At 38.3% G+C, this 19,671-nt stretch overlaps 1 protein-coding gene across 1 annotated transcript in view; it reads left to right on the top strand.

Moving 5' to 3' along the window:
* Positions 1–7,841, top strand: part of RFX6 (regulatory factor X6) — a 56,226-nt gene extending 48,385 nt beyond the window's left edge. Inside the window, exons 15-19 of the mRNA XM_027057029.2 lie at positions 58–180; positions 842–1,048; positions 2,233–2,745; positions 3,601–3,813; positions 6,432–7,841. Coding sequence (XP_026912830.1) covers positions 58–180; positions 842–1,048; positions 2,233–2,745; positions 3,601–3,813; positions 6,432–6,607 — 1,232 coding nt within the window. The 3' untranslated portion in view covers positions 6,608–7,841. The remainder of the gene's footprint in view (positions 1–57; positions 181–841; positions 1,049–2,232; positions 2,746–3,600; positions 3,814–6,431) is intronic.
* Positions 7,842–19,671: the final 11,830 nt, after the last annotated feature.

Here is a 19,671-nt window from a genome sequence, read left to right as displayed (position 1 = left end):
CTTCTCTCCCTCCTTTCATCTCACATTGTCCTCTCCCTCTTCCCATCCACAAACAAGGCTCTTTCCATTTGATCCGAATGCTTCTTGATGAATACATTCTCCTTGCCATGGAGACCCAGTTCAATAATGACAAAGAGCAGGAGTTACAGAATTTATTGGACAAGTATATGAAGAATTCAGGTAATTTAAAATGTATGCTTTGTTTTACGTATTTCTGTATTTAAACCCAAGTTCGAGAATTTGTAAGCACATGTTGTGTGGGGCTATAACAGTCTCAGAGTTTTTTCCCCAGGCGTGTTACCACTAACACAGTATATTAACACCATTGGAGCACTATTTTTTCTCTCCACCATTTATACTTAGAGTAGTCAGAGGAATTTACTGGAAGTTCTAAAGGATATGAAATCAATTAAGGTAGATAGGTGATTAAAATAAAAAAAATAATCAGAATTAAAGACAACACCTGTGGTACACACCTTATAAATGGTGTAGAAAGAAGTTCTATGGGAGCTTAAAGAAGGAAGAGAGCATGTCCATTTGGGATGTGATGACTTGCATTTTGATGACTGTCCACTCCCGGGGCAGGGGCGGGGTGGTGGTTGGCGCCCTTCAGAACACGCCTCACACTCACAAAGGTACAGGTAGCAACAACAGCAAAAATCCAGCACCACTGCCAAGACCAGAGATCTGCCAGCCTTGTTTCCCATGGCACATATTTCCCCGGAGTTTCCAGATTTATGACATGACCCTAAAGCGTTTTCAGTTTCCTTTTCTTGGGCTTATATACTAGGAATATGAGAATGACGTTAGCTTTCCTGTTAAGAAAAAAAAATCTTTCCAGATGCAAGTAAAGCTGCCTTCACTGCTTCTCCAAGTTCTTGCTTTCTGGCCAACCGTAATAAAGGGAGCACTGTTTCCAGTGACACTGTGAAGAATGAAAGCCATGTGGAAACACCCTATCTTCCTCTATCATCCAGTCATCCTGGAGGCTTACCCTCTGCTCTACACCCATTTCCTGCTGGGAATACAGACACCATGCCGCTCACAGGTACACTGGGAAACATTTGGGCTTCAGTGCATCTCACAGGAGCCTATTCCTGTGTGTTCTTCAAAACTGGTGCCCTTCAGGCATTCAAAGAGTAAACAAGACTTGTCTTACCTAACTTGCATGAAAGCTTTGTAAAGTTTCTGTGATTTTCCACATTTTTCATTCACATTTTTATCAATGCCATTATTAACATAGGTACCACACTGTGACATGCTCTCTCAGTTATATCAGAAATACGAATAGTTATCTTCATTAAGTGGAAGAAAAAATTAGATTAGGTACACATAAAATCCTGAAGATGCTTTGGGAGTCAAAAAACTGGGCCTCTTATTTGTTTTTGGCTTTTGAGGAGACTATTTCTCCTCCATTAAAAAGTAGATTTGGCCATTTTAGAAAACCATTATAATAATTTTCATCTTTGGTCTAGCATCCCCTTTGTATCAATCCGAATGTTAAGTGGCTGGAACTCACTACTAGATGATATTTTACGTCTGCTTCTTGCATTATGTCTTTTCTGAAATATATAACTTCATTGGACACACAGAATTTTAAACCTGGGAGGGCCTTATAGTTCAGGGGCCCAATTCCACCAGTGGAAAATCAAACACCCTCAGAGTGGGTGGCATTCATAACTCGTTGTTGATCAGGGGTGTTTGCATGATGTTTTGAATTGGCTTGCTTTGAAGCCATGGGCATTTTGACACTATTGCCTTTTTCTGTTATCCTAAAAATCAAACCATTTAACATTCAGTTTGTTTTTTTAATTACGGGAAATTGTGAAGAGCAGATCCCTTGACTTTCTTTCCCAAGCTTGAGCTCTAACCATCTTCATACCCATGGAAGCATGAAACCATCGCAGACTTTTGTTCATAGTGACTAACTTCAAAACACTTCACTATTATTGCTTCTCGGCCTTTTGGCCATGATCAAGTGTAAAACACTTCAGTATTGTGAAATATACATGTATTGTGATGGTGTCTTTTATTTATTTGTTTGTTTATTTTTTTGTGATGTTATCTTTTAAACCTAGGTTTTTAACGTTCCCCAGTTCTGTAATTTTTAGAGAGTAAGAATGAACCATTTTTTTAAAAAAGCATATTGATAAATCTTTTGAATAATTTTTAAAGATATGCATCCATCTATTTTTATATGCCACTTGTGAAGGCTCTGGTAATTTTTTCCAGGTCAAATGGACCTTTCCCAGAACACTGGTCATCTGATGACACCACCCATTTCTCCAGCCATGGCGAGCCGAGGAAGCGTCATTAACCAGGGACCAATGGCAGGAAGACCTCAAAGTGTGGGCCCAGTCTTGTCAGCTCCACCCCACTGCTCAACATTCCCAGAGCCCATTTATCCAACTCATCCTCAAACCAGCCATGACTTTTATGGGACCAACTCTAACTATCAGACTGTGTTTAGGGCACAGCCTCACCCCCCATCAGGAGTCTATCCTCATCGCCCAGAGCATGGTCGATGCATGGCCTGGAGTGAACAGCAGCTTTCTAGAGACTTCTTCAGTGGCAGCTGTGCTGGGTCTCCATATAATTCTCGACCACCTTCCAGCTACGGACCATCCTCACACAGCCAAGATTCACACAGTATGCAGTTTTTAAATACAGGAAGCTTCAATTTCCTGAGCAATGCGGGCGCTGCCAGCTGCCAAGGAGCAACATTGCCTCCTAATTCACCGAATGGTATTGAAATTTTTAAAGAATTTTTCCTGGCTTTTGAGATGGCAGTAAGACAAAATCAGACATTGAATTGAGCTCCACCTCTCTGAGTAGTATGCCATCCCACATAAAGTTTCCAAAGATCATGGAATCTTAGACACTTGGAGCTAATTTCTTCCAGATACAATTCTTGTGGTTTTTTTTTTTTTTAAGTTGCCCTTTTAAATGCCACAAATGATGAAAAAAATACTATGTCAAACTGTATGTTTGAGATCTCCCTTAATAAGCCCAAAAGAAGAATGTTCTGTCCATTTTATTTGTAGTAAATAATGTTTCTTCCAGAGAACTAGCAGCAGATCATACAGATTAGGACAGAAACTGTGCCCCCTATTAGTCTGATAAAACACTTAAAGTTTAGGGAGTTGGAAAGGTCTGTGGACTTCTTTCTTCAGCCACCAATGTGGGTTCTGTGTCCTCTCTTCTAGATGTAGACCAGTCCTTCTCCCAGTAACATAAATCTGTAGATAAAATTGGTATTTGACAAGTAGTGTAATCTTTGTGAGAAGTTAGTAGTGCTTTTTTTCTTTATAGGAAGATCTTGTTAATTTAGATGAGGAAAATATGAGAGAGATGTAGTCTTACATCTGAAAATTAATAATAGGATAACTCCTTTGTATTTTTTTAAAAACAAAAAACCCCAGCAGAGTGAAGCATATCCTTATACAAGCACAAATCCAACTCTATAGTAAAGATGGATGTGAATGTAATATTTATAATATGGCATCTTTAGGCCCCTCCCTATTATCTTGTCCTTTTTTTCATTCCTGGAATATTCTTTGTAGTACGTTAACAATACATTCCTGACTTTTTCTGTTGTAGGATACTATGGAAGCAACATAAACTACCCAGAGTCTCACAGACTCGGATCGATGGTGAACCAACATGTTTCTGTCATCAGCAGTGTTCGCTCACTGCCTCCCTACAGTGACATCCACGATCCACTTAACATTTTAGATGACAATAGTAGAAAGCAGACCAGCTCATTTTACGCAGACACATCACCATCAGTTGCGTGTCGAACTCCAGTAGTAGGTAAATTATTTTAGTAGTTCTTGAAAACATTTTAAAAGGCTGCTGACCTCAGGTAGGTAGTCTTACTTTGGAGGGTGAGTTTTACTATTGAGGTAAACCTGGAGGTCATATTCCTACAAGTGATTCATCACTTTGGATTGAAAGTCATATTTTTGTGTCTGTTGGTAACAGTCTCCCCTTTTTCAGTCTGTTGGTCACTCTGCAACCCACTGCTAAATCTCTTATTCTTTCAAAAAAATAGCTGGCACCTACTATGTATGCAAAACATGAATATAATCTGTCAAATGCAGTCTAAAAGACTTTAAGTTTTTTTGTTTTTTTTTTAACGTTTATTTATTTTTGAGACAGAGAGAGACAGAGCATGAACGGGGGAGGGTCAGAGAGAGAGGGAGACACAGAATCTGAAACAGCTCCTGGCTCTGAGCAGTCAGCACAGAGCCCGACGCGGGGCTTGAACTCACGGACAGTGAGATCGTGACCTGAGCCGAAGTCGGACGCTTAACCGACTGAGCCACCCAGGTGCCCCTAAAAGACTTTAAGTTTTACGAGGGCAGTAATGATGTCTTTTTCTCACTCTCTCCTGTTCACAGTTGGACCCAGGGACAGTGCCAAGAGGTATCTTTGGACCCCATAATCTCCACTAGTACCCTAAAACCACTCCAAGTTTTAAAAAATGGTGATTTGTGATAGAGTTTGCTGTCATTTTCTCAATTGTATGTAAAATGTGATTAGACAGCTCTGTAGAAAATGCTGCTATTTTTATTGCTCTGTTACATGTAGTTTAAGTAAAAATGAACAAAACGGTGTGTTTGCCATAAAGTCCCCAGCATCTTTTTCCAACCAGGTTGCTGTCCCTGGGAAAATCCTGCAACTTGTACTTGTACAATTTGTACATCAACAGCACCCAGCAAAGTGTCTGTCACATGGTAGGAACTCCATACATCAGTGAGTTGAAAAAGGGGGCAAAACTATATGTATAGATTTAATCTCCAATATGGCTAATAAGGGATCACAGGGCAAGTATATATGCATGTAAGTATCAAGGCAGAGTGTTAATGTTTATGTGAGATGGTTGAAATATTCCAATGGAATAGATTTCAAGCTAGCTGGAGTAAAGGCCATTGACACCCAGCTGGAGCATAAGGGAAAATAAGATAAATTCCATCTCTCCTCTCTCAGTGTGCTTTTCCAATAACTCAATAGGAAGCACTTCTTCCCTCCCTGTGACCATCACAGATGCTCCCTGAGCAGAGTCTAGCAGCTCATCTCATGCTATCTGCAGATGGTCATTGCTTCTAGGTTACTCTAATGAAGCAGAAAATTCCACTTCAGGAAGTTTCCTCACCGTGAGACTAAAATGTACTGTGTTGCTATTGTTACTATTAGTTCTGTTTACTCGTAGAGATAGTGGAAGCTTTGATGGAACATAGCTTGGGTGTAGGATGGATTCTAAGCTTTAGTTGTCAGAGCTGGCTTACAAGTAAATAGCAAAGAGGGCTTCTGAGTGAAAAAAGGGAACAGAGTAAGTGGGTAAGTAGTGCGAGGGAACTTAGGACCCACTCTATGTTTCCTTAGTTAGAAAACCTAGTTTCCAGGGACAGAGAAGACGGTAGTTAGAAAAATGAGAAAAACAGCAATGAGAAGCCAGCAACCATACATGAAGGAAATGTAGTGTCAGAGAGCCAGGTGGTCAGATTTTTGAGAACCAACTACTGTGTGCCAAACTTCATTCTAAGTTTGAGGTTATGGTGGTGATCAGACAGAGTTCTTGCCTATAAGAAGTTTACCTTCTAGGAAGGAGAGATTAAGGGATGATTATATAGACAAATGCAGAAAAAAAAAGATAGTGTCAGGTACTCTGAAGTCAGTTAAATAGGGTAAAATGACACATGGTTATGGAGAAACTGCTTTCGGTAAGATGGTTGGGAAAGGAATCCTGAGGCAGAGATATTAGAGTTGAAAGTTGAGTGATTAGGAGGCGATGACTTGAAGGTCTGATGGTGGAGTGGTGGCAGAAGAGATGACAAGTGCACAGTCTCTGAAGTGGGAATAAGGAAAACCGAGTGGGCAGCAAGAAAGGCCAATGTGCTTTGAGCATGGTGAACGAAGACAGTAGAGTAACATCAATCAGAAGGCAGAGACTAGTTCACAGAAGACGTTGCGAACCAGGGCAAAGAGCTTGGATTCTATTCTAAGAGTGGGGGAAAGTCTTTGTAGAGTTTGAGAACAGCAACAATTTGATGTATACATCAGCAGCATTATCCTGGCTGTTCCCTGCAGAATGAGAGGGTGGGGCAAAGGTGACAGTCCTAAGACTAGTTAGGAGGCGGCTGTGTGGGTCCAGATAAGAGAACACGGGGGTTTGAATAATTGAGGAAGTGGGGATGGAAAGAGGAAGTAGACTGGGGATATATTTTGGTGATAAAGTTGTCTGAATTTAAGTTTGAAATGGAGTTTTCTTTGTGAAATGTGTAGAAGTCAAAATAATTTCTAGGAAAATAGCATAGATATGGGTGATAAGTGCAAAAATAAATACAGGAGGCTTAAAATGAGTGGCACTTGGAAAGGAAAAAAAATGTCAGTCAATATTCAATTGCTGATTACATTTTCCCTTACAGCATCCAGCTTGCAAACCCCAATTCCTTCCTCTACATCCCAGTGTATGTATGGAGCTTCCAATCAGTATCCAGCTCAAGAGACCTTGGATTCCCATGGAGCAAATGGTAGAGAAATGGTGTCCTCTTTACCACCCATCAACACTGTGTTCATGGGAACAGCAGCTGGAGGCACTTAAACCAACAATGTTGAGTGAGGATTGAAACTAAGAATCTCTACTGCTCAAATATTGTTCATTCAGATTGCCATCAGGGTAAAGAAAATGGAATATACAGTGGCAGGACATTGTTTTCAAGTCACTGGTACAAAACTATGGACAACTCCATAATGAATGGAGATACTTGCAGACTTTGCCTTGCACACAAATTGTTTAAAATGTGATCTTGTTATTAATTATAGTTTCAAACATTATCAAATTGAACCACTGGAGCTTTGAAGATGCAAACATTTCAGCTATGAAGATTTAATATTTTGCTTCCTAATTTATTGAAAATCTGTGTGCTGCTTCATCTTTGGTCTATAAAAAGAAAAAATTATTTAATACCTTTAAAATACCTTTAATTTATTAGGGTCTCAGAATCATTGTTTACTATCCCTTATTTGACAAAAAGTCAAGTGTGTGTGTTCTACCTCCTGTGGAAATGTTTACAAGGTCAAGACTTAATTCAATTCAGCCTAGACCAAAGTTGCTTGACTTTCAGTCCTGTGCATTAGTGTGATGAGTTCTGTTACATAGAAGTATTCCAATTCTATGTAACTGAACGGAGATTATGAATGCTTTCCCTCTTTATTTAAGAAAGGTAAGAAGAAATGAAAGAAATAAAGTATGAAAATATTTTTAAATCCTTGATTGCTCTTAGAACTGTTACTGTTTCTGAAGAATGCTTAGGATTCACCGGCAAAGTTCCTTTGGATACTGAATTAAAGAGTAAAGCTGGTTGGTGAAAACATCATAACTCAAGAATATTTTCATATCATATCCATGCATATAAATATAAGGAAATTGTGGCTTATAGACCATTTGAACTTCTAAAGATTTAGAAGCAGTCTTCAATCAAGTACTTGGCTTATAAACTAAGAGTGAATGAGTGTTCAAGGACCATCTGAATGCAAAGAGAAATTCAGAAGTGAGGAATTCATTCCATACAAGTTAATAGAATTTGATACACCATCTATCTAGGTCTGTTTCCTTTTCGTTTTTGTATATCTTAGCTGAACGGTCTGTTGCAAGACTCATGGCCCGTAATGGGAGACCTCCATTAACTTCACAGGCTTTTCCTACAGTCATATGACAGGACTTATATTATTTGTATTAAGGATTGGGTTATACTATGAGCTCCGAGTACATTTTTAAAGGATTTGTAAGCCCCAAATACCCATTATACATCATGATGTAATTTGGTGAAGACAAACTGCAGATTGTTTTCAGAAAGCAATAAAAAAATTAATTGTGGACTTCTCAGAGTGTTGCTACCATTTGCTTAGTAGCATGTAGTTTATGAGCTAATTAATTGAGCAGAAAATTCTGCAACAGTAACAAATGATGAGAAATAGGAATAAATGTTCTATGATTTGTAGTAATATTGTAAGAATACAAAGGAGAGTGAAATTATGAAGGGCTTGGACTGAAGTGAAAAGCAAAACAGCTTTAAGAAATGTTTGGACATAAGTCTTGAAAATTAAGAGCCAAATTTCCACCATATAGTAATTACATATATACTCAGCATCTATTTTACGTCAGACACATTGAAAAATGCAAGTTGAAAAGATGAAAATGAAAATACGACTGTAAAAAAAAAACCCCTGCCAATGCCTTTGGTAAGTTCTGATATGATGAAGAAGGGGTGATGTGATAGGAAGTAGAAGCTCATTGAAGATTTTTGAGTAAAAAGTAATATGGGACATGATGTTTAAGGAACAGCCAGCAGCAGCTGGAAAGGGAGGAGGACCAGACAGGAGAGGAACTAGCCCAAGAATGGGCTATTTGAGAGGCTATTTCTCTCATCCAGATGTCCAGCAGGTAAGTGCAGAGACTACATGGAAGCAGAGTGAAAGGAGCAGGAAAAAGAAATTTCAAAGAAGCATAAGCATCATTTAGTACAATTAAAGGATTGGTGACTGAGGGAGATATCAGGAATTAAAAAGGAATATGTTAGGGGCGCCTGGGTGGCTCAGTCGGTTGAGCATCCGGCTTCGGCTCGGGTTGTGATCTCGCAGTTTGTGAGTTCGAGTCCCAGGTTGCGCTCTGTGCTGACAGCTCGGAGCCTGCTTTGGATTCTGTGTCTCCTCCTCTCTCTGCCTCTCTCATGCTCTGTCTCTCTCTGTCTCTCAATAATAAATAAACATTAAAAAAATTTAAAAAAAAAGGAATATGTTAGTAGTGGCGCTAAAGTTTTCTTTAACCCTGTTTGCAAAGCATTTCAGTATAAATAGTTGACCCTGGATTGATAACCCCTTCATAGATGAGGGAAAATTATATGGAGCAGAGAGAAGCGCAGAAGAAAAGTAAACATTATCTCTGGGTTTCATGTACAATGACAAGGTGCTAAATTTTGACATCAGGAAGACTAACTTGCTCTTTTCCCCAAGCAGTGGGACTTGGGTTTATGTCTATTAGATGTATAATAGCGTTTCTTATTGTGGGCACTACTGGCTTTCAGGCAGGACAATTCTTTGTTTTGCAGGATCATTCTGCGTATTGCACAAGATTTAGTATCCCCGGCACTCAAACACCAAAGCACTCCACTCACCCAGCCTTGCGACAACTAACAACATCTATGTTTCCAAATGCCTCTGGAGAGGTGGTGCCATTCCTGCATGAATTAAAAGTGACAGCATCATTAATTTTACTTAGAAGGAGCTTGAGACATTTAATACCTTCCTGCCTTTCAGCTGCACTCATCATTCCAGAATTGCTTCCTTCATGGATCTAAACTTTGGATGCTCAAGGCTTTTTCTGGTATTCTTTAGGTTAATTTTAATATAGTTAAAGGATCTTAGCCTAGCTTTCTAGTGTTTCTGTTTTTAAAAGTAAATCAAGTAACTTTTAGAAGTTGTGGACTATCAATTATAAAGAAGTGACCTGGGGGCGCCTGGGTGGTTCAATCGGTTGGGTGTCCGGCTTTGGCCCAGGTCATAATCTCGGTTTGTGAGTTTGAGTCCCACATTGGGCTCTCTGCTGTCAGCACAGAGCCTACTTTGGATCCTCAATTTCCCACCCCTACCCCTTCCCCACTCATGTGCTCTCTCTCTCTCTCTCAAAAATAATAAATAAAAAAAGAGAAAAAAAAAAGTGACCTGTTCAAGCTAATGCCTATGTGAAGCCCAAAATTAAGGGTAGAAATAAAAAAGATAGAGGTTTAAATACTCCGTTCTTGAAGTACTATCTTTCAAATCTTGTGTTTTAGTGGTTACTATAGATAAATGGCATAAGGAAAAATGAGCATTCCAAATAATTCGGTGGACTCAATACAATTCAGAAACCAAGAGTTTATTTTATAACAGCTTGAAGAAAAACTAAAACCCAGCTATGCCATTAACATAGAATTACAAATCAAAGGAGATCTGATTTATTTTCCTCTCTCCAGGTGGTGGAGAAAAGTTAGAGCTCTCCTCAGTTATATGTTCCCAAGTATGCTTTCAGGTTAGAAAGGATTTTTTAAAAAATTATTTAAGCTAAATTCTAATTACAGTTGTGATGTAAAATCTTTCTCTTTGTTTCTGCTTTGAGAGAAAAAAGTCCGTGAGACTCTCGGGGTCGCCCATGTCAAGAACCCATTCTGGATGTGGGAAAGAGAATATTTTTTACTCACATGATACTTAAAGAGAGCCGGTGGGTGCACTGGCATTTAGTGTCAAGACCAGGGATGTGAATATCTTGCAGCGTGTGGGACAGATTTGCACAATGAAGAACTGTGGCAAGAAATAAAGCGAGTAACACTTCCATGGAGAAATGGAGTAGGCTGTGAGATGAATGTCCCCAAACTCTGACCAGTAATGGCACTCTACATTAAATAGTATCCAGCTGACCCAATTAGATGATTTCTTCAGCTACTGTGACTATGAAACTCCTACACATAGCTTAGAGAAGCAAACAAACAGAAGAGTAGGACTCGAAGCAGGGAGAAAGAGAGGGAAGGAGAGCTAGAGACCAGCTTTGTGAGAGGGGTCCAGTAGGCAGCAATGGGTGGGCCCTTCTAAGAGGACACTGAGGCCACAGGTGCCTGGACCTAGACTCTAGAACACCAGAGCTGAGACTGTGCCATCCTGACCAGTGAGGCACAATGCCCAATTCTCTCCTGCTCTCCCAAATTTACCCTTGGAGCCCTTATTGACATGGTCTCCATTTAGCCATTCAGAGTACAGCTTCCCTGACTACAGTCACCAGTCCACAGCAGCATGTTCCTCTTCTTCAGAAAAACATGATAAACATCAAATTAGATAACCAGCAAACATGATAAACAGCAAACATCACCGGTGATGTTTCCCAACCACTGAATTTATGCTCATAAATTTATGCTCAAACGCAGTCCACAAAAACAGGACAAAGAATACTGCCAGGTAGTGCATTCTCCCCCACGAACTCCCCAAAAAAGAAAAAGAAAAAAGAGAAAGAAAGAAAAATGCTTTGAGATAAATGAATTCTGAAACCCAAACCCAAAGTTCCAATTTCTCAAAAAAGCAGGAGACAAATGAGAGTGATATGTATGAACTCCCTGGAAAGAGATATTACAGGTACTCAGATTTCTAGTATAACAGGAAGCAAAATTAGTTGTCCTACAAGTTTCACAATAACAGCTTTGAACTCTTATAAGGACTGGAGTAACAAACTGTTCATACTGTATTTTGAAGGCAGATTCATAATCCCAGGTCAGTTAGAGAAATTTAAACAAAAACCTTCCAGAAAAGTAAACAATGGTGATTATGACATACAGGACATTTTGTGCTTTGGGAAAGATAAGAAATGATGAGTTTATATAAAAGGTTATTGTACTATCTCATTCAATTATAGAATTCTAAATTAAATCCTCTAGTTTGTAAATGGCAGAGAACGCAACTTGTCTGTTCCAAAAGCACACTGCTTAAATGAAAAGAAAATAAATTTCAGTTACTCCTTGATTATAGGTGTTAGCAATGGTTGGAAATGATTGGTAGTTCCAATGAGTAATCTATTCAGTAATTTTGAGATATTTGATTACAAAATAAGGGCTTATCTCTGTTCTGTTTGGTAAAAAGGTTTTCAATTAGTTTTCTAATATCAAAATCTTATAAATAGTGCTTAATTTTTCTTCATCTTGGCTATATGATATTATGGTAGAAATGTTTCTTCTTATAAAAATAGTCTACTTCCAGAATGACCAAAGTAATTTAGGGTTTTTTTGTTTTGTTTTGTTTTTTGTTTGTTTGTTTCTGCTTTTGTTTTTTGTTTTCTGGCATCTAATCCAGTTGGAGAGATCTCTGATTTTCTTCTTTAAAATTCTCATGTAATAGGTATTACATGCAGATGTTTATGGGGATAAAATTGACCACTCATTAGATTGACTGTTTTACTTGTCATATCTAGAAGTTCTGTCATAACTAGAAAGTTCTAGTTCTCTGTTCGTTCAATAGGATGGGAAGCTTTGGACATACATATAAATGTAGAATACTTCTAGATTCCTGTTCCTATTAAAAACCTTATCTCATTATTTACAAATATTTCATTTAATCTCAAGACTTCTATTTATTACTTGAATATTTTAATGAAATGTCTTGGTCATGTTCTTAGCCTTGGTTAGCTTTTTGTTAAGGAGTTAACATGTTGAAATTTCCAAGAGATATTCAATTTTATCCCACTTTAACAAATATGTCTGCTCATGCTGATAACAAGGATAAGGTCCCCCCCCCCACCATGGATCTTACGGTTTATGAGGTAAGGCAGACATTAACTGTAACATCTACACAATTGACATTGTGAAAAGAAGTGAAGGTGGCTCAGAGAAATAATAGTAAGAGTTGAGCCCATGGAGATGCCTCCAGGGCAGGGATGGGGTGGGGAGAGCTGGTCAGGGAAATGTCTTGCAGGAAGTGGCGTACTGAGGACTAGAAGAATAAATGGAAAGCAGGTGATGTTGGGGAAGGAAGTGGTGGGGGGGTGGGGGAGGGCTTGGCAGGCGGGATGAGTGTTCAGGACAGGAATGCAGCCTGTAAGGAACCTACGGTTGGCAGAAGAAATGAAAAGATAAGGAGCACAAAGACTTAGGAAGAGCAGCCAGAATGAATCTAGAGAGAAACTCCTGAAGCTTTCAAACTTTAATGATAATCATAGTGATTTAGTGATGAAACATGAGAAACATGATTATGAAGATACACAAAGTATTAGACAAGGCTGGTAGGAATGTCAAGCTGAGATTTTTATAAACTTTGAAATGCTAAAATATTTTCAACAAACACCATTGCTTTCCTAGAATCCACTACTAAAAATAGGCTTTAAGCCCCTTTTATGTCTTCTATGACAACACAAAATGAAGGAAATTAATCTTTTGGGGTTTTTTTAATTGAGATATAATTGCCATGTAACATTGTATTCGTTTTAGGTGTTGGTTTTCTTCATGAAGGTCTTAATTTGGTTCTCTTTTTAAAAATGATGATTTCAGCTAATAAAATAATGTTTAATACAATTCTCTATTCCTTTTCACAAATTGAATCCCAGACTTTCTCCCATGAAAAAGGTATTTAAATATCAAGGAAGAAAAAATTTGTTAATGCTTTCAAATGCATTTTCCTGTATTGCTGATGTGACCCTAAAATTGAAGGGAACTAAAGGTGAAGAGAAGGTCAAAACCAAGATTCTCAGTGTGATGTGGTGACCTTCTTAAAATAGATGTCATAGGGTCTTTAAGTGAGAATTGGGTGGGGAACACATTTACGAAAGTGAAAAATTAACTACTTAATATGATACCTGCCCTAAAGTAAAGAGAAACCATTGTTTTTATTAGTTAAAAACAAGGGTGTTGTTCTTACCAATCAATAGTCAGAATGAGGGTCAGGGATTTACAGCCTTCAAGCATCTTTAAACACACCGAGGCAAATATGAGCTTTGTGGGTAGTTTGTTAATCAAGATTTGTCATTTAGCTCTGTGTGCTTTAGCTTATTAATGCTCTCTGCATGATCCCTGTGGAAAATAAAACTGTTACCATATTTTATGTTACAAAATGGCAAGATTTCTTGCCTGTCAATTTGGGGGGTAATGTGTGTGTACTGTTTGCCATCCCTTCTCCCCACATATAGACTGTTTTTTTACTTATTACTCATTGTCTGGGTACCTCTATAATTTACGATATCATTTCAACCCTCCACTAGAAAGTGTGCCTGAAGATGGTACCTGATGTATTTTGACAGGAAGCTGAGTATTCAGTTGCGGGAGCCTGGGGAGGGGGCAAGAGGGGAGTGAGGGGAGAGTTGTTAAGGGTACTTGGACAACAAACCACCAAAGAAACCACTCTGAGAGTGCATGGATCCTTTGATGAAAGATAACCCCTTGGCACATCAAGAGTTCTCTCACATCTTAATGCTCCCAGGGAGTATAAGGGAAAAGTGGCCAAGAATGGACTAGCGAATTCAGGAAACCCAAAAGAATGGCCTGTCCCTGTCAGAGGCTTCAGTTCTAAATGGCTTGCCCCAGTGAAACTCCTTTTCAGCTTTTCCTGGGCTCTGCATTTGAAAAGATGAGACCATAGAAGATTCAGATAGGATGCAGTAAGGACTAAGAAGCATCAGGATGTTGTGAGCTAGTCTTAAGTTCTAGGAAAGGCACCACCCCAAGAGCCACAGATTTGCCTTTATATAGCAGCTTTGAAGTGACTTTTCAAGTTTCTGCTAAAATACGAAGACAGGATGGGGCACCTGGGTGACTCAGTTGGTTAAGTGTCTGACTTCAGCCGAGGTCATGATTTTGCCGTTCTGAGTTCAAGCCCCACATGGGGCTCTGTGCTGACAGCTCAGAGCCTGGAGCCTGCTTCAGATTCTGTGTCTCCCTCTCTCTCTCTCTGCCCTTCCCCCACTCATGCTCTGTCTCTCCCTCAAAAATAAACAAACATTAAAAAATAATAAAATAAAATATGAAGACAGAATTAACATAAACTATGATTTCAAAGTAGAGACACACACAATATGTAGCAATTGAAAATGTTTAGTACAGTCAGGCAAATCTATGCTTAAAACCACATTATCTGTGTGACAAATAACTTCTCTGAGACTCATTTTCCTCATCTGTAAAATGGGCTTCATAATACTATCTACCACAAAAAGTTTTGTGAGTGTTAACGGAGCTAAGGTTTATAAAATATTTAGCAGGATCGTTTCTGTCATATGCACAGGCTAAACAAATGGTAACTGTTTTTAATTATCACTATTCTTCAGATCCCAATGGAATCAGTAATGTTATTGAATGCAGTGCAAACTGTTCTTGTGTGCCTTCATGTGTCATGTAGACTGCTGTATTGGTAGAGTTGTCCAGCAAGATAACCTAAACTGGTGTAATTAAATAAGAATTTATTATGTAAAAGTAAAGGAAAAAAGCAAAACGTAGTAAATCATTAACCACGCCAATATGGTTACATAGAAGTGACACTCACAGGATACAATATGGTCTGATTGTTAGATATGAAAACATTATTGCAAGCAATATTTAAAAATAATTTGTGCTTATATATATTTCACTGGTTTCATACAATGATGCAAGTCCTTCCTCGATTAATCAATAATTCTGGGAGTGAGCTATCAATGTTTATTTCAGTCTGATTGTCTTTGTTTTCAGAGGCCTGTAATAAGCAGCTATAAAAATAGGTGATTTTCCCGTGGAAATTTATATTAGGAAGACAATATTTTCATTGATTAGTTTTTATTCCCCTTTAAAAGTCAATTAAATCCGTATTTTTAAAAATAGAATTGGCAACATTTATAATAAAAAATTATTAAGTGTTGGACATTCCTAATGCCTTCATAACTGCCAGGTTGGGGACAAGGTGCTTTCTGTTCTCTTTATTATTACTGAAAGGAAAACCTTTACCTTAGCCAAAAGCACTCCTTCACGCCAGGAAGCTGAACGTCAGTTGATTACTGGGTGTCTCCTCCAAGATGTTTTGCAGGTACCCGAAGCTCCGCATGTGCAGACCAGGAGCCACTTGATTTATTCTCAGATTGTGTGCTCACCGTGTTTTCCCTCTTGTCATTACAGTGCTCTGGAAGCCAGAAGCCAGGAAGTTTCCCTAACCTCTCCCTCCTTGCCCCCTTTTCCTTCACATTGTTCCTTCTAATTATCTTTCTGAGCTCTCATCTCATCGTCCTCATCCTCATAGACAGCATCCTCATGCACACTCTCATCTCTTTCCAGGATGATGGTATTAGCTGCAACTCAATCCATTTATCACTTCCAGAGGGATTTTCCTTAAACCCGCTGCTCAAGACCAGCCTATGGCTTTTCTTTGACCTCAGAACAAGGCCCAGACTCATTAATATGGGCCTAGGGCATTTTCACTCTTCCTGCTTGGACCTAGTATTAATCAATATAATGCATATACTCTTTGGAATTTTGTCTGCAGATAGAAGATTCATAAGATTTTTGATGTCAAAGGTAATCACTGTGTAGGTACTGGGATTTCCTTTATGTTTTATGGTCAGAGTAAAACGTGTAGGAATATTAATGATAAATGGTCAATAGAGATAAAATGCTTATAAAAATCAATAGCTTTAATGGATCTAAAATATTTCAGGACATCAGGATTTGACACAAACAACATTGAAGGAAGCCTTATTTAATGGAAAATTTTGGCTCAATTCTGAGTCTTTCTAATGTGTGACAAAGTGATATTGAAAGACTGAGGAAATAGACCTTGCTAGACCTCAATGACGTACAGGCTGATGGAGGCTTAATTGAGGCTAAGGTTGAGATTTAAAACAAGTTAATAACACAGGAATCCAATAAACACAATAAACTCTCTTCTTTTGTCTTCTGCCTTTCCTGTGTTTGGATGATTCTTAATCTCCCAGTACAGACACTGCATTGTCTAAGAAGTTCCCCTGGAAACCCCAAAGTCCAGGTTAGTGTCCCTCGTATCAGCTCCCTTTAGATCCTATACTTTTCCAACATGACACTGAACATGTTATTTCTCTCTCTTGAACTTGACTGTAAATTCTGGGGTGGCTGAGGTGATCGTTAGGCTTATTGGTGCATTCCTACAATAAACACATGTTTAATGAAAACTGCATGTAAGGAACACTTTTAAACACAGAATGAATAATCACTCTTGGGTTCATTGGTCAGGATGCTGTATACCAAATAACACAATGAAGCAAGAACCAGGGTGAATCAACAGTCACTGTTATCCAATAAGGGACTGGAACTCACAAAGTATGAAAATTCACTGAAAATGGGCTTGCCCTGGCATAGTCACCAGTCTGAAACATTCCTTGGAGAAGAAAGGTGTGCTTTTTTTTCTTTTTTTTAAATATGAAATTTATTGTCAAACTGGTTTCCATACAACACCCAGCGCTCTTGCCAACAGGTGCCCTCCTCCATGCCCATCACTCACTCTCCCCTCCCTCCCACCCCCCATCAACCCTCGGCTTGTTCTCAGTTTTTAAGAGTCTCGTATGGTTTACGATAATAGTCACACTTTTGTGCCTTTAGATTTGATTTTATTTTGAATCATTGAGTGGAAACGCAAGTCTGCTCTTAAAAACTTAGTTCTAGTTATTTATCGTAGTAGAGTAGGCCCTCAGTGAATATTGATTAACTCACTGATTGGTTGATTGGAGAGGACTGGAAAATGCCTTTGAAGCCATAAGATCCAGACACACACCCAAAATACATGCTTGTACTTTTGCTTAAGGAGACAGATGGTTGGCTGTTAACAACACTATTTACAACAGAAAAAAAAAATGAGAATGAACTTAAATGACCATCAATAATTGGATAAGAAAAAATTCACACAATGTAACACTATAGACAAAAGCCATGAATTAAAATTACACATATGAATAAGAATAAATTATAAGATGATCATATTGAGTGGAAAAAGAAGTTTAAAAGCATAAGTAAAATCTAATATTTATGTAAATTAAAAAAATCATATCACAAAGTATTTATTGTTTATATATATAAATATGTGGTAAAAATATAAATATATGGTTGGGTGGTGTATATATTTAACCCTTGAACAACACAGGTTTGAACTGCACAGGTCACTTACGTGTGGATTTTTTTCTATAAATACAGTACGGTATTGTTAATGTGTTTTCTCTTCCTTATGATTTTCTTAATAATATTTTCCTTTCTCTAGCTTACTTAAGAATACAGTGTATAACACATATCACATACAAAATAATGTTAAATGACTATGTTATCAGTAAGGCTTCTGACCAAGAGTAGGCTATTTAACATTAGGCAGGTTAAGTTTTGGGGAAATCAAAGTTATTTGTGGATTTTTGATTGCATGGGAGTAGATGTTGGTCCCCCTAACCCCTGTATTGTTCAAGGTCAGCTGTATGTATCTTCATTATAATGATTACCTTGAGGAGGGAGGCAAGGTAATAATACTGAGTAAAGGTTCAATTTTATCTTACACACTTTATTTCTTAAAAAAAAAGATATGAAATACATCTGGCAAAATGCCAGATGTGTGTGCCAGTGTGGTGATGGATTCATTGGTGTTTATAGTGTTATTCTGTATACTTTTTAATAAATTTAAATATTTCATAATTATTTCTTAGATTATAATAGAGAAAAATAAGCTATAAGAGGGAAGAGTCTATTCAGTTTAAAACATTAAAACTTTCGGGGCGTCTGGCTGGCTCAATTGGAAAAGCATGTGGCTTTTGATCTTGGGATCGTGAGTTAGAGCCCCCACGTTGGGTGTAGAGATCACTTAAATAAATTTAAAAAATATTTAAAATATTAAAACTTTATCCATAGATATTAGTTCAGCAGTGCAACAGTGAGTGGAATAAGCCATATATTATTGGGAGTTTAAGTCTCATTAGCAAATGTTCATAACTCTGGGGAGACAACTAGACAGTAATAAATGGTTTTGTTAGATAAGATGGGGGAGAATATTTTTCCTTTATAGAAATTTGCAGATTTTTCCTAATCTCAAAAGTAAAAGATGCCCAGAAATGCAAAATAAAGGGGAAAATCCACATATAATCCTACCTCTTACAAATAAAATCTATACTTTTACACACATGTACATACCTGTGTGCATATGCAACTTAAGAACATCTCTCTTGTGTATACTTAGTTTATGCTTAGTATTAGATGATGTACATTTTTTCTGTTATTTAGTTTCCCTTGACAGAAGATTTTTAATAGCTATTAGAATTTCTTCATATGGATATATTATAATTTACTCAACCAACTTTTTACAGTTGAAGATTTAGTCTAAAAAAAGATGTCTAGATCTAAAACAAAAAGGGTGGCAAGGGTGCTTGAGTGGCTCAGTCCGTTAAGTGTCTGACTCTTAATTTTAGCTCAGGTCATGATCTCACAGTTTGTGAGTTCAAGCCCTGACTGGGCTCCGTGCTAGAGCAGAGCCTGCTTGGGATTCTCTCACTCTCTTCCCCTGTCGCGCACATGCGCCCTGCTTTTCTCTCTCAAAATAAACTTTTAAAAAAGGGGAAAAAGGGGCGCCTGGGTGGCTCAGTCGGTTAAGCGTCAGACTTCAGCTCAGGTCATGATCTCGCAGTCCGTGAGCTTGAGCCCCGCGTCAGGCTCTGTGCTGACAGCTCAGAGCCTGGAGCCTGCTTCAGATTCTGTGTGTGTCTCTCTCTCTCTTTGCCCCTCCCCTGCTCATGCTGTCTCTCTCTGTCTCAAAAGTGAATAAAAACATTTAAAAAAAAATTTTTTTTAAAGGGGAAAGAGGTGTCAATTTCTTTATTTTTAAAAATAAAGTTTATTTATTCATTTTGAGAGAGAGAGCACAAACAGGCGAGGTACAGAGAGAAGGAGAGACAGAATCTCAAGCAGGCTCCTCACTGATGACTGTTGTGGGGTTCTCATGAACTGTGAGATCATGACCTGAGCCAAGACCAAGAGTCAGACGCTCAACTGACTGAGCCACCCAGGTGCCAAAGAGATGGAAATTTCTTGATTCACTGAAAATAATACGGCCTAGAATATTTTCTAATCTAGCATTGTTTTCACTGAACCCCAACATGAAAACACATACACTTGATTTTTGTTTTAAACATATGAAATCATCCAG

Source organism: Acinonyx jubatus, chromosome B2, assembly GCF_027475565.1.
Source record: "Acinonyx jubatus isolate Ajub_Pintada_27869175 chromosome B2, VMU_Ajub_asm_v1.0, whole genome shotgun sequence".
In the NCBI taxonomy this organism is placed as follows: domain Eukaryota; kingdom Metazoa; phylum Chordata; class Mammalia; order Carnivora; family Felidae; genus Acinonyx; species Acinonyx jubatus.
Note: the sequence above shows the minus strand (reverse complement) of the source record. Positions and strands in the feature narration are given on the sequence as shown.